The following is a 14,449-nucleotide window of genomic DNA, read 5'->3' on the forward strand; positions in this document are numbered from 1 at the left end:
TTTTGAACATATAATCGTGTGTCTCTGACTGATGCATATTTTGCATGTGGCGGGCTAATTTTTAGTATACTTTATTTCATTCAATAAACTTTTCATTGGCAATACAGGGTAGGGCAACATATCTTCTGTACCCTGCCTAAGCTTTGAAGAGAATACTTTTGAATGTACAATCGTGTACCTCTGACTGATGCATACTTTGCTTATGACAACAAAATATTTTTCAGGGCGAGATGAGTTGTATTAAAATCGGGTAAGCAATGCCAGACTTGGAAAATTACAATTTTAACAAGTACTTAACAGTTGTTTCTTATTCAGAGAACATTAAACTCATCGGATTTGCAGGGTAAAATATACCAAGCCCCGCTACCACACCCGTGAGGATGCAATAACGTGGAAAGCAAAGGCCGAATGGGAAGAATTCCGACATTTCCTATCATTCCTATGCGACCTTGTCACACAATAAAAAAAAATTGTCTGCTTGAATCGTCATGAGTACAGGAGTAAAATGAAACGTTTTCTTCTTGCACCTACGGACCTAGAAGAAAATGATATGACATAATAATTCTTGTATGCATGTATAATCGCGTACACCTGACTGGAGTATACTTTGCGTATGGCAAATTAATCTATACTAAACTATTAAATGATAATATTTAGCAGGTGCGATAAGTTGGGAAGACAATGTGGAACAGACTATATTAGCTTTTTACCTAGTGAAATCGTGCACAGAGTATTGTTTGTGGCGTATAAAAACATTGTTTTATTAAAAAACAAGACAGCTACGCCCAAATATATGGACACGTTTGTTCGCAGTACAGTACAAATATTTGAAACAAATAAAAGTAATAGTCTTCTGAAGAAAAATTTCATCTTCAACCACTAAAAATTTCAAAGCAATTGGTCCAGTAATCAAAGAGAAAAGCGTTTTTTTAATATTTCCACTAGGTGTCCAAAAAGTGTCAAAGAACAACAAGAACAACAACAACAAGAACAACATAACAACAAAACGATCGTTTTGTCCACTAAACGTGTCCAATAACCTGATTTCCCTCCTAGAAGCTTAGGATTGATAAAACTTTATGGCGACCAAAATGTAATTAAAAAATACAATGACAACCGATAGTCGATTTTTAATTTGAATATTATAATGAGCGTTCAAGGGGAAATTTAGAAATATTATGGTAGGATGTTTTGTTGCACCGGATATTTGAATATGCTGCTTCGCGCGATGACGTATATAGCTAATGACGTCATATAATGAGATTAAAACGTGACATAAACAGTTACCTGGTGGGAAAAATATTGCAGTAAAACATTCGAAACAGAATTATATATAAAGACAATTAAACTCAAAACTCGATTTTTAATTTGAATATTATGTTACGAGTTTCGAAACGGAAGCTTATGCAAATTGAAGAAACGCACAATAGAGTAATATACTACGTAATCGTCGTAGAAAGTACATGTGTAAAGTGTGTACATGTGAACATGTTGAAAGTTTTTGATTCACCTACAGCCTTAGAAGAAAATGATGTGACATCATAATGCTTGAATACTGAGAAGTTTTGGGGCCAAAGGCGTAGAAAAAATTTGGAATTAATCAAAAAACACGATTTCATTTTTTGAAGTTTGAAATTCTTCATAATGATAATAGGTATATGTCAGTATTTTTATAAAGACCATGAAACTAGAAACTTGACTTTTTTGAATTGAATATTCCATTACGCGTCTCAAAACGGATGTTGATACAAATCAGGGAAATGCAAAATAGAGTAATATACTACGTAATCGCCGTAGAAAGTACATGTGAACATGTTGATGATTTTTCACCTACGGCCTTAAAATAAAATGATGTGACATAATAATGTTGTATATTCGTGTACATCTGCATGGTGTATATTTTGCGTATGGCTATATTTTGCCATTCAATGTAGATCTTTACCTAGTGAAAGCTCGCACATAGAATTATTTGTTGCAAAAGACGAACAAAAAACTTCGTATCAATAATAAACCTGAGTCGTTTTTTAGAAGCTTAAAATTGTTCATAATGATAATAGTTATATAATAGTCAGCCAACTGTAATAGCAAAATGCAATGACAACCAATACTCGGTTTCCAATTTGCATATTATAATGACTCGAAACTTGACTTTTGATTTGAATATTCCCTTACGCTTCTCCAAACGGAAGGTTATACAAAATAGGGAAACGCAAGACGGAGTGATATAAACCGTAATGCCGAATACTACGATAAGACGTACATATCACATGACATCATATGACATTTACATGGCATAAACAATTCAAATTAATTCAATTTTTTTTTAAGTTTTTTTTAGGGTAAGTTCATGTATAAATACATATGGCATATTTAGGAACTTTGCTGTTTGAACGCTTACTGCTTTCATGATTCCCCCTTGTCTTCTATCAAAAGATTCAGTTTTGCCCTTGAGGCGTTTCCATCGGTATTCATCAAGTTTCATATTCAAAGGTGAACAAAAACAAAGGAATAAAATCATTACGGTCAAAGAATGTCAAAATTTTACACTCCATTTACTTTGAAGTAATGTCATCACTGCAAATGTACTTAGTGAAGGCATTATTCGTGGCCCCCAAAGAACCTGTCCTTGGCCCCATAGAGGATCCAAGGGCCTAGCTTCGAAAACAGTAGGCTGGGAGATCAAAAATATCTGGTTATCGAGCATACTTTATTGAAGCCTAACAAAATTAAAGCTAAATCGTCGAATTGTATATATATCTTATTATCTAACCGAAACAATTGAGAATCGAAAATTGCTTATTAGAATACTGTCACATAACCCCCGCCGAAGAGAAAAAAGTTAAAATTAAATTGGTCAAAAAAATCGACAAATATTCAAATTCAATTTAATTTATTTAATTTAATTGAAATTTTATGAATATTTGTCCTGAGCGAAATACATTCAATACGTAGTGCTTGTGATGCAATAAAATATTTTTTCGGTTTTATTTTTCAATGTTTATATATTCTTGTAGTATGCGCTTTTTAATCAAATATTTTCAAATAACTAATTTTAAAATTCAATTTCGAAAGCGAAAATCACAACTTTGAACATACATTCTATATAATGTGCATAGTATACATTCTTGGAATGTTGTACTATATCACGCAACTTCGTAGAAGAAAACTAGAAAACTGAAAAATGTAATCGAAAGCGAATGCAAGTTATTTTAACAAGAAAAGAACTTCAGAAATAATATATTTGTTAATAAAATCCTAGTTTAGTTTTTGTTCTTGTTTAGTCGTCTGGATAATTTGCGGTTACTGGAAGTTATTTTATTTTATACAAATCAGAATTCAATCTCATGCCTATGTATTTGAGTATCAATTTGTTTAACTATCCGGAGCCATGGTTTACACATAATTAGTTGTTCCAATTTGTCGCAAAAGAAAATCCACTTACTAAACGATTACTTTTTTATTTGTCCCTTTTCGCTACGTCACAAAGAAAGTGGTACTCAATCTTCCTAATTTAAAATTTGAGCGTTCACATCCAAAATTAATAGGAAAAAGATTTGTAATAAAATTCTTCCAATATTGAATGAAATTTTTTTTTCATTTTTTTTTATATGTCCTCCATTTGCATAATTAAAATGGCAACACAATTTTCTTATTCGCTATAAATCGTCATCGGTGACATTTTATTGAATCAACTTATCGTATTTGTCCTCATTCATAGAAATATAAAAGTTCAATTTATCGACCTACCGAGTCATTAGTAGCATCCCGTGCTTTATCACGAACTGTGTGGGGAGTTACCTGACCACGCCAATACCGGAAACTAATCCATTAGTCTTGTCATAGTAAGGAATTTATGGAATGTATAGACAAGACATTCGCAAACTACAGCCCGCAGACCAAATCCGACCCCTTGGGTAGTTCAATGTGGCCCGCCCGATGCTGTGAAAACCAAACTAAATCAGATTTTTATGTTGAGCTAAAATAGCTCGAGGAATTTGTTGAGATTGAGATTAAATTTAGTTTTGGCACGAAGCTCATTGTTGTCTAATTTGTCTAATTCAATGTGGAAGTAAAATATTAAAAGGTAACAAAAGTTATTCGTTTTGCAATTTGCGTTACAATAACCAGAACAACTTGAAAAAGATGGTAAATATTGAAAAATATTATTGCATAGCTTTAAAGGAGGAACTTGACGTGAAATATATACTAAGTCACACACATGTTTCATATCTACCTTAAACTAGAACATTCCATGAATCCCATTTCATTCCAATCATATCCACTTGCCTAAAGTTTTATATCTATCCCAACCCAGAACATATCCTGAATTCACTTTATGCTCTTATTTTAACCATTTGCCCAATGTTTTATATCTATCGTAACCCAGAATATACTATAAATCCCATTCACACAAATAACACTTTTTATACGTTTCATTGTATTATTCTCCGTATAAACAATAATTCTATGTATTTTTAATATCGAATACACAAATAATGATAGAAATAAATGTCGTTTCTTTGTCTTATAAAATATCATATGGTTTTAAACAGGGTTTGTATTATACTAACCACACAATTGAAAATGTAAACATTAAACATCGCAACAAAGCTATACTAAAGCAACTAATGTCCATACTAAATATTATTGCATGTAAGAGACACATATATGGCTAAGTATAAGCAAAGAACGTAGATGTTGTCATGAAAAACAAAGACAATTCTTATAAGTAAAGATCTTAGAAGTAAACAGAACAAATATGTTAATTAGTAAATCAAACCCTATATATTTGCCACGAAAATCCACCAGACCCAAATCATGGAATTTAAATATTCTATTGGGCATAGACACTGTAAATATAAAATAATCAGCTTGGTATCATAGACAAAAACGCAAGATTTTAAAAACCATTTTCCCTCTATTTTTCACCGAATACTAAAGACTAAGGGTAGTCTTGATTTCACTATGGTAACAATGATATAAATACTGGACGACAAAGTAAAAAAGCATCTCTTTCTTTAAGAGTCGCTAAGGATACATAAGGCTATACAGTTAATTAATGTCTCTCTAGCAGTGTATTTCATACGTTCTATGAATATAGGTATAAACAAAACGAAAACAAAACAAATGACGCGTCTCAGTCTCGACTATGAGCTGACACCAAATTGAAAAAAATAGCTGCCAACGCCGGTTTAGAAAAATTTCTTTACACTTTTGGAATTTTTTATCGCCACTGAAAGTTCGACCCCCGACTCTGGGCAATTCAGATTTTTAACTACGTATCAACACTCCGGGGTGTTAAAAATACATACCCTGAACCGCCTCCAAATCCAATAAAAAAATATACCGGCAATAGCTTCACAGCCTTATTTACAATTCAGTCGAACCTTAGAATTTCCTGAGACTCAACCCTTACTAGAAACTCGCTAGTTTGTAACTAATTTTGTACATGTCTACTGAAGCAATACCGGCATTAAAGTTTGAAAACGGGTGCTTCAAAATGTGGCCAACACAACGATCTAAGATCTATCTAAAATTCATATGTGTCCAATACAACGCTCAACAAATTACCATCATTTACTGGTACATGTTGGCGCCTTATGGCTCCATTCAGCTTTTCCGTTTAAAGTTTTCTTGCAGATTGTTTTCTCTGATCCCTGGAGCGAGTATCCAACCTTACAAGCAAAATCACAACGAGTTCCGATTATTGCTTTTTCGTTGTTGCATTCAACTTCGCCATTGATTGGTCTTGGTGGATGGTGGGGCTTGCAGGGAGCTGAAATGAGAAAGGTTCGATTAGGAATTACATCTTCACTATTTGTTCCGTATACTACTCCTCCAGACCCTTGAAGTCTTTATCAAAAACACTAATACAAATATATGTAGGCGCAGTAAATTAAATTATTAACGAAGCAAATAACGGTTCTAAGAAAATTCGTCGCATAGGAAAAATCTCCGCATGAAAAATCGCCTTATTTAAAAAAAGATTTATTATTTAAGAGCATACTCTAACCCTAACCCCATAAACCTAACTGTTTTTATCACAAATACTTGTTTTACAGCAAAATGTTCTTGCGATTTTTCCTACGCAGCGAAATTTCCTGCGACGGGATTTCCTACTGCGAAATTTCCGGACACGGTAAAAACTGCAATGTCAGCAATATTACAGCTAGAGCTCATTCAATTCGTTTATTATTACAACACACTTGGTGTCAACCTTTTTGGTGGGGCAGTGTCTCATTCGAACGTCACAGAGAATAGAGGAACCGATGTGACATTTATTATATGTGTATTTCATATATATATATGTTAAGTATAAATTATTATATTAGTACAAATATTATATTCAATAATTTAAAAAATCTAGAAAAAAAGGACTTTTGTGTATAGCGTAATTTGTTGACAACACTATGAAGTTAGGAATAAATTAGCAAGCTGACATACTGACACATCTCTTGGCTTCTTGGCTCCATCTTGCACCTCCCTTTCCATCTTCTTCGCAGACTGCGTTCTTGGGTCCTTCGAGCTGAGAGTTTGGTTTGCAAACGAAGTCGCATTTCGTTCCAATGTCTGCGGTATCGCTATCGCAATTTACAGAACCTCCAGTCGGCGGTCGGGATGGGTTAGGATCACATTTGGCTGTGAAAATAAATAATTCATATAAATATAAGTTTGATAAATTTTGATCGTAGCAGGGCTGTAGCCAGGGGGTTTTGGGGGTCGGAACCCCCACCCTTTTAAAATGTAGAAAAAAAATTTAAATTTTTTTATAGCATGAATCGCTGTCATGACCCTCAAGACCAGGGATGGGCAATTTCTCTAGTCGACGGGCCGGATGTGGGAAAATGAAGTCCTCGGTGGGCCGAATTATAACATGAATAGTATTCAATATCTTAATCACATATTTATTCGCTAATGCTAGAAAGAATAGTATGAATCGCGTTCAAAGTAAAGTTTAAACGTTACAAAAAATAGAGATCAAAAAACACATAATGAATTCAACATAATGCACTAAAAGTGTAATAATGTACTGATGTACAGTCAGCGGGCCGGTAAAAAACTCGGCCGGGTCCGGCCCGCGGGTCGTATGTTGCCCACCCCTGCTCAAGACTCTTGAAAACCCACGTTTTCTGGTCTCTGGTCGGACCCGGTAGCTGTTTCGATCTAACTTGGAAATTGAAAATTTCAGATCCCCCATAGAACATTCCTGGCTAAGCCCCTGTTGAAGAGATCCGATATCATTGACTTGACTTGAGTGGGAATCGAGTCACAATTTATCAAAATCTTGAAGTCACACAAGTCATCTAAATTATATAACTCTAAATCATCATCATCTCAAGTCATTAATTAACTCAGTGGTTGACTCGATAAAAGACTCTGCGATTAGAGAGTCTTGCCTAACGTTGGTTCATTCTATAAATCTTCACGCCCTATGCTAGAAACTTCAATAACTTTATTGAATAATCTTTGATTGCTGCTTGAAACCCTGCCCAATTTTATGTTTTGTTCCCATTTAATGATTATTATTCCATGAAGATTTGGAGAAAAAAATTGCTGGATTACTAGATTATTTTGGACCACAATCTACCTAATTCCGAATTGTCATAAACTTCTTAAATATTTCCAAATAATGTAAAAAAAATCTAAAAACTCTAAATGATTGTGTATGATTTTACCCAAAAGTTTCAGTAATTTATGACGCTTTCCCCGAAAGCTATGTTTTCTCTAAAATATGTTCCAAGCCGCGACCCTGCATTTCAATCATTTCGACATGCAATCTTATACTCACGTGGGGGTGGGGGTGCCGTTGTGGGTGGATCTGTCAATAAAAAAAGCTGTTAATTCTGAATCCTCGTCTAACGGTGCGTAATGCAAATGCACTGTTCTAAGCAATAATGAAAATATAAAAACATTGCATTGCCCAGTGTTGGATATAGGATAGTATTTTGACTTGGTTTTATATGGCGTCAACTTTTATTATAATTTTAAATATTTCTCGTCTATTTGGATGGCGCAATCAAATACTGACTTGTTATGAGCTATCGCAGTGAACAAATGTAATAATACAGTTGGAACTTTGACACCTAGACCAAAAGATAGCTCCTGGTTTATAATGATAGAAAATTATTAATGTCTAATTCTGAAATTCCTAACATGAGCAATTTTGATTTTGGGACCTCCAGAAGTATGCGCATCAAGTCGCAATTGTGCGACATCTTGGAGCAGATACTTCTGGAGCACCTGGTTTTGTTTCGAAGAAGTATCATTGGCTGCTGGAAAGATGAACACAAATTATAAAATAGAGATATTACTGTACTATACTTACAGTCAAGGCATGAAAATTTACAGATTTTTCCAACGATTCGGCTTCTTAGTTCTTCTTTGAGTGATTCCATTCCTTTGACTTCGATGACGTTATTAGGGTTGCCAGTTATTTCCTCTAGTTGCTTAATGGATAACGGTTCTCCAGGTTGTTTGATTCCAAGTGCGATAATCTTGAAGATAATCAGAAATATTCAATCAGTTGGTATTACTGTCACTGTACCTACCAAATTTCAGCACACAATAACTGTTTTACTAATTAAAATGAAACGCTTAATGCCTCAAATCAACGCAGCAAGCTATCCGATTTAGTGTTGAATATAAGCTATGCTTCCCACTACCTCACTCAGCGTTAACGAGTTGGGTAGGCAACTAGGAAAGATAACTGTTTATGAATACGGTATCTCTATATTTATTGTTAGACATCAGTAACTACTGAGAATCGCCATGTCATGGTCGGGGCAAAATACGTGATGAGCAACGTCTATATACAACATTATTTTTACCTCGACTTTATGTTTTCTGAGTAATCTTGCTGCTTTCTTGACAGAATCTGTCGCGTCGCCATCTGTTATTACCCAGATCATATCGGGTACTTCAGGTCTGTTGTGGTGTTTCAGCATTGTCGTCCTTGTGTAAGAGAGAGCGGCTCCAAGAGCAGTTTCTGTGGGGTAGAATAATAAAGTGGCTATTTGTTTTAAACAACCGTTATTCTGTTTCACTAAGACTCAAGTGCGCGATGAACTTGTGGTTCAAGAGTTAGGCTTTGCTAATTGACATTATAGGCAAGGTTCCCTCTATAAGGTGCGCAACTGTGCCATTGCGCAGTTTCGCCAGACCATTTGCCATATTCGCGATCTTGCGACATAACGTTTTTAAGGGGTGACTCGTCATATTTCTAACTCCTAGATAGCTTGTTAAATGTGAATTTTGTTTGCATTCTGATAATATATTATACTATTGTAATATTTCACCAAATTTGTAAACCATCTGAACTCTGCTCAGCCTTAAAATATTCATGCTCACTAAAACAAACATTTGTTTTGTGTAACATTCACTGATCGTAGGTCAAAAATTACGGGTTCAAATTCCAAGCCTAGTATTTTGCCCAGTTGAATCGGTTAGGATTGCGCCGCTACATTCTAAAAGATTGAGAAGTTTTCATTGAAAACCACCGGTCTACAACAGAGGTGTGCAAACTATAAATACAGGAAGGGCAGATAGAAATAACTAGATGTTGTAGTTCTAGTAGTTGCAAGCACAAAAATGTTGGTTATTGATCTTATGACATGCGTTGTTTGCACAAGTTAGCTGTTAGGGCAGTGTGAAGACACAGGCATAGATAATAAATTAGACTCAGTTATAAACTTCGCAGTGCAGGGGCAATGGATTTACTCGCACGTACCGAATTGAATTAAAAACTCGTTCCGCTGTTCACATACTATTTAAAATTTGCACTTCTCCACGGGCCGTACAATTTTTTCTCAAGGGCCGCATCGGCCCCGCGGGCCTCAGGTTTCACACCTCTGTTAAAGTATTGATTATGAACTTACTTCCTCCTGGACCCGGAAGTAGCTCGACCTTTTCCACCATGTCAGATATGCCATAATCTCCAAACAGTATTTTGTTTCTGGTGTCGACATTTGTTGCAAATCGAACTGCCGAGAATTGAACCATGTCGTCTTCAAAAGATCTGGAAATTTTGAAATTTTTTTATTACATATCTCCAGACCAGGCTTAAATGCTTGGGCAATAAATTGTAAAGAATTACCTGATCTATACATCAGAAGTATCGGCTTATAAGGCCCACGATCACTTTTTGAGAAATAAAGGATTAAAAGAACTCCTTAGAAGATGATGATAATTGACGGACTGTGGTTACGAATCTCGAATCATTCGATTCAGTCCGCACCTGATTTTATTTTATTTTGGACTATCGACTCATTAACTTTGGATATGGGGAAGTTTCCCTATATTAAATGGTTTAATTTATAAAAAAAAATTATCATCTTCTCTCATTTGCACCTAATTGTATGCGAAAAAACTGTGAATCCATGTTAAACGATGGAAATAAAGTTCATAGCAGTTGCCGCTAGTCAAGGGTCTTGTTCGAAGCGGAGAAAGCGTCTTATGAGAAAATTATCCTAACGAACTAACCCAATAACGTTTGATATGAAGTTTTTCATTTTACCGTAGTCGGGTCTCGAGATTGATCCTGAGGAGTCGACAACAATCACAATATCAGCGACTTTCCTGCACTCTGCAAATATATAAAATAAAAATAAAAAACCTGTTATACAGAGGCATTAGGATATAGTATATTAAACTGAAGAATTTTCTCTTTGTCTACCGTATTTTACCGAACATAAGGCGCACCTGGTTGTAAAGCGCATAATCAATGATACTCTCGTAGTATGTGTACTAGATCAGGGTTAGGCCATAATTTTATTCCGATTTTTATTTTTATTTTAGTTCTATTACGAGTTTGGGACTGTCTGTGTCAGCCGAGTGAATATACCCCTGGCGGCGCATGTTCACTAAATGACGTAAGTACTTCCATTTGGCGTGGCACAATCATTTTTGCATGTGTTATTCTTAAACCCCACCTGGCTCCGTCATCCAAAGACTACGTCACAATCACGTCTAATGGCTTGCCAAAGTATAGCTACGATCGCCCGAAATGGCATCTTCGCCAACGATAACGAACTCACTAACTCCAGCGATCTCTCTCATATCGGAATCGTTACGATAAGAAAACGAGAGATTTCGGATGATCGTCAGCGCGTCTTGGATGATAGTTAGTATAGTTTGGAGGGCCTTATTACATTACTGAAACCTAAAAACCTAGCCATGAAACCTAAAATAAAACAAATAAACTACTTACTTTGACAGCATGGAAATTTCTTGTCCCATTCTCCACTTGGCAAGCATGTAATCATTGTACTCATAGGACGCACAAGTTCGTATTTAGGATCTGTACATCTGAACTCACACGAGGACCCAACAGCGCCATCGTAAGAAGTGCAAGTCACCTCGCCATGAGGGAAAACAGTCATTGGCTCAAAGCAGTCCTCCCCTGAAAAAATTTGAATTAGGAGCTAATGGGCTTTTTCTCAACAAATGAAGATTGATTTCTGGATTAATATCCGTGTTGCCATAAAAAATAAAAGCATAGCAAAATTTTGGATGAATTAGCAGATATCATAAGCTTCAACTTTAGGAACAAATTTCAACAAAAGCCCACTAGCGAAAAATACAAATTTAAACCACTGAAAATTTTGAAGCAATTGGTCCATTAGTGAATGAGTAAAGCGATATTTTCATAACAGGAAGAAAAACACCAACAACAACAACAACATAATATAACAATCCATGAGCCCACTTCGTGCCTTATTTTGCAAATCAAACTATAATCTAACTTGTGAATAAAGCTATAGTGGTACAAAGTAAGGATGGGATTCAAAAAAGGCATATCCACGAATTTTCAAAAGAGTGGTTGGAGACTCAAATTTGTAATTGCCAAGTTAAAAACCGTAACAGCTAGCCAGTTCGCCAGAAAATCGGAAAACGTGGGTTTCAGAAATCTTGAGAGTCTGAAAGCGTTTGAGCTACGGAAATTGCTAAATATATGGCTACACCCCAAACTCAAATTCATTTAAATTACTAAAAGGTTGATACAAACCGAAAAAGCAAAACTCGAAAAAATGGCTTTTAAAATATTAAACAAACTTATTTTTTTATTGAAACCTGAGTACTTTTATTGAAATAGTTAAAACTTTGAACTACAGCTTACTAGCTTAAAAATTACTTCGTGATAATTTCAGATCATTTCTTTCCCCGAACTTCCAACATTCGCTCTTTTGTCGGTGAATAAAGTACAATTGTTGAGAAAAAATGATTAAAAGTTCCTCTCATGTAATAAATGCCTGCTGGGTCACGTTTTGGGATTTAAATTCATGCTAAGCTATTTCGAATCAGGTTTATCAGAAAAGAAGTTGAAATTATCTGGTAATAGAATTTAGAAGCAAATTTTTAACCTCTCATCTAATGAAATATAACTATTGAGAGCTGTTTAGTATCGCTTCGTTCGAAGCAAATAGTGAAAACATTTCCAAATAATCAGTTTCAAACAAACTATAAAGATACAATAGTACAACTAACCTGCAACCGCCAATGCCAGACCGAGTAATAGAAGAATTCCCATCGTTGACGTTCGTTGATAAGCGACTTTGATTTTTCAGAATTCACCACAGAGCGTGATTTTACACATCCTTACAAAATATAGACCTAAATCAGCGTTTGAAGCGCTGCACTCCTCCCTGTATTAGCGTGTTATTCACAAACAGTTGCGCATCAGGAACTTAATAGCTAGAATACCGACGCTTTGGTGTACGATTACGCTCTGTTAGTTCTTAGAATGTATTTGAAAAATAATTCCGATTTCTTGACACTTTCGCCATTTAAATCGTAGTCTTCCTGACTAGTTACCATTACCATACAGTATAGCATATAGATTAATAATTATTTTGGAAGAATCGTATTGAAGCCTTTTGCTCCGAAGAAGGCCTTGTACAAGCGGCCAATGATATCATAAGGAATGTAAGTATAGCACAGTGGTTTTTAATCTTTTTGTTGGAGCGTTACCCCAATGGCCAAGTTCCTATACTTGATCGAACTCTTCGTGACAAGTTACCTTGTGGTATATATTGGTTTTTAAATATTCCATACAACGCCATGTACAGACAGCCACTGATATCTAAGGACATGTATTTATAGCATATAGGCTTACGACTCTATTCATTCGTGCTTTTCGCTCTATACAAGGCCATGTATAAGCATTCTCTGATATATAACGATATGCAAGTAGAGAATATGAGGTATAAATTTTAATTTTTATACAAAGCTAATTCACGCATATTGCGCCACACCCAGATGCTTTATACGTGTTATGTGTTGTCAAAGCAAATATCCACGTGATATATCCACTGATAAATAATGATATACATAGTAAGCAGCTAGCTACTGTTTTCAGAAGGATCGGTTTGGTTTGGAATTACTCATCTTTGATCCAACAATAATGATTTAAATGATTTTTTTTTTACATTTGTCTAAATATTTGTCGGCAATCAGGACAAATTACAAGGCCTATGCTAGCGTCCATCGGCATGTGAGGGGATACCATGTTTTAGGAATAACGCAGAGGTAAGGGCCTGGAATCTTAACCCAAGTTGTGTAAAGTTAAGTCTGTTCTCCCATTATTTCATTTCGAGATGAAAATTAAATTCTTTGGTAACATGTAACATTTGGCAAAGTTTTCCTAAGTTTTCCTCCGCATGACATTCGGTAAAATTCTTACAAATACTCTGATGACATTCGGTACTTTTCTTCCAATATTTTATATGACATTCAGTAAAATTTTCTTAATCCATGTGACATTCGGTGCAATTATTTCAATTTACATGAAATTCGGTATAATTCTTTATAATTTACATGACATTCGGTATAATTCTTTATAATTTACATGACATTCGGTATAATTCTTTATAATTTACATGACATTCGGTATAATTCTTCCAAAATTTTATATGCGTTCGGCACAATTATTATTAGTCACACGCCCTTTGTGTATATATATTCAGGAATCTATGGCCACTTGAACAGTGCCATGTTAGGGACATAAATAGGCGAAAGACGCGAATAGGCTTGGAATTGAAAGTATAAAAAATGAACTCACAAAAATAAATCAAAGTCGAACTTCACAAACGCAATTCCCAACAATTCTCGGCAAACTGATGCTAAACAATAAACATCCATATAACGCGTTGTTGATTTAAAATATGAAATATTCAAATAATAACTCGTCGGAAATTGTTCGCGTCAGTACACAATACAAATATGGCAACACTTGTTAGGTGAAGAATATCCAATAACAGCGTGTTGCTACAATCATTTAGTTTCTGAAGTTATTTTTTTTCGCAATTATTGTTTAACGATCTCGATTGCTATTTTAAAAACGGTTGGGCCAAAAGTAGGATTACAGTTAATAATAAAGACGAATAAATGAGTAACTCTGACCAAACTTTTAGCCTTTTTTGTATACCAGGCGTTACTAACTTTCATATTTGTA

General features: G+C 35.0%; 1 protein-coding gene across 1 annotated transcript; it reads right to left on the reverse strand.

Annotated features, from left to right (window-relative positions):
• Positions 1-4,740: 4,740 nt before the first annotated feature.
• LOC120346304 (collagen alpha-1(XIV) chain-like) lies at positions 4,741-12,594 on the reverse strand. The gene is made up of 9 exons (XM_039416011.2): positions 12,484-12,594; positions 11,207-11,398; positions 10,480-10,582; positions 9,876-10,015; positions 8,829-8,986; positions 8,327-8,495; positions 7,790-7,819; positions 6,445-6,639; positions 4,741-5,776 (listed from the first exon to the last, which is right to left on the reverse strand). Exons 1-9 carry the CDS (start codon positions 12,524-12,526, stop codon positions 5,574-5,576), a joined length of 1,233 nt encoding a protein of 410 aa, XP_039271945.2. The 5' UTR covers positions 12,527-12,594; the 3' UTR covers positions 4,741-5,573.
• Between the last annotated feature and the right edge of the window lie 1,855 nt (positions 12,595-14,449).

Source organism: Styela clava, chromosome 8 (assembly GCF_964204865.1).
Source record: "Styela clava chromosome 8, kaStyClav1.hap1.2, whole genome shotgun sequence".
Classification (NCBI taxonomy): Eukaryota; Metazoa; Chordata; class Ascidiacea; order Stolidobranchia; family Styelidae; genus Styela; species Styela clava.

Excerpts from the sequence above, each read along its gene's own strand:
- LOC120346304 (XM_039416011.2), bottom strand. The coding sequence starts at position 12,526 with ATGGGAATTCTTCTATTACTCGGTCTGGCATTGGCGGTTGCAG. Across the intron at positions 11,399-12,483 it reads TCTGGCATTGGCGGTTGCAG|GGGAGGACTGCTTTGAGCCA; the intron begins GTTAGTTGTACT and ends AAATTTTTTCAG. Across the intron at positions 7,820-8,326 it reads TAAATTTTCATGCCTTGACT|ATCCACCCACAACGGCACCC; the intron begins GTAAGTATAGTA and ends TTTTATTGACAG.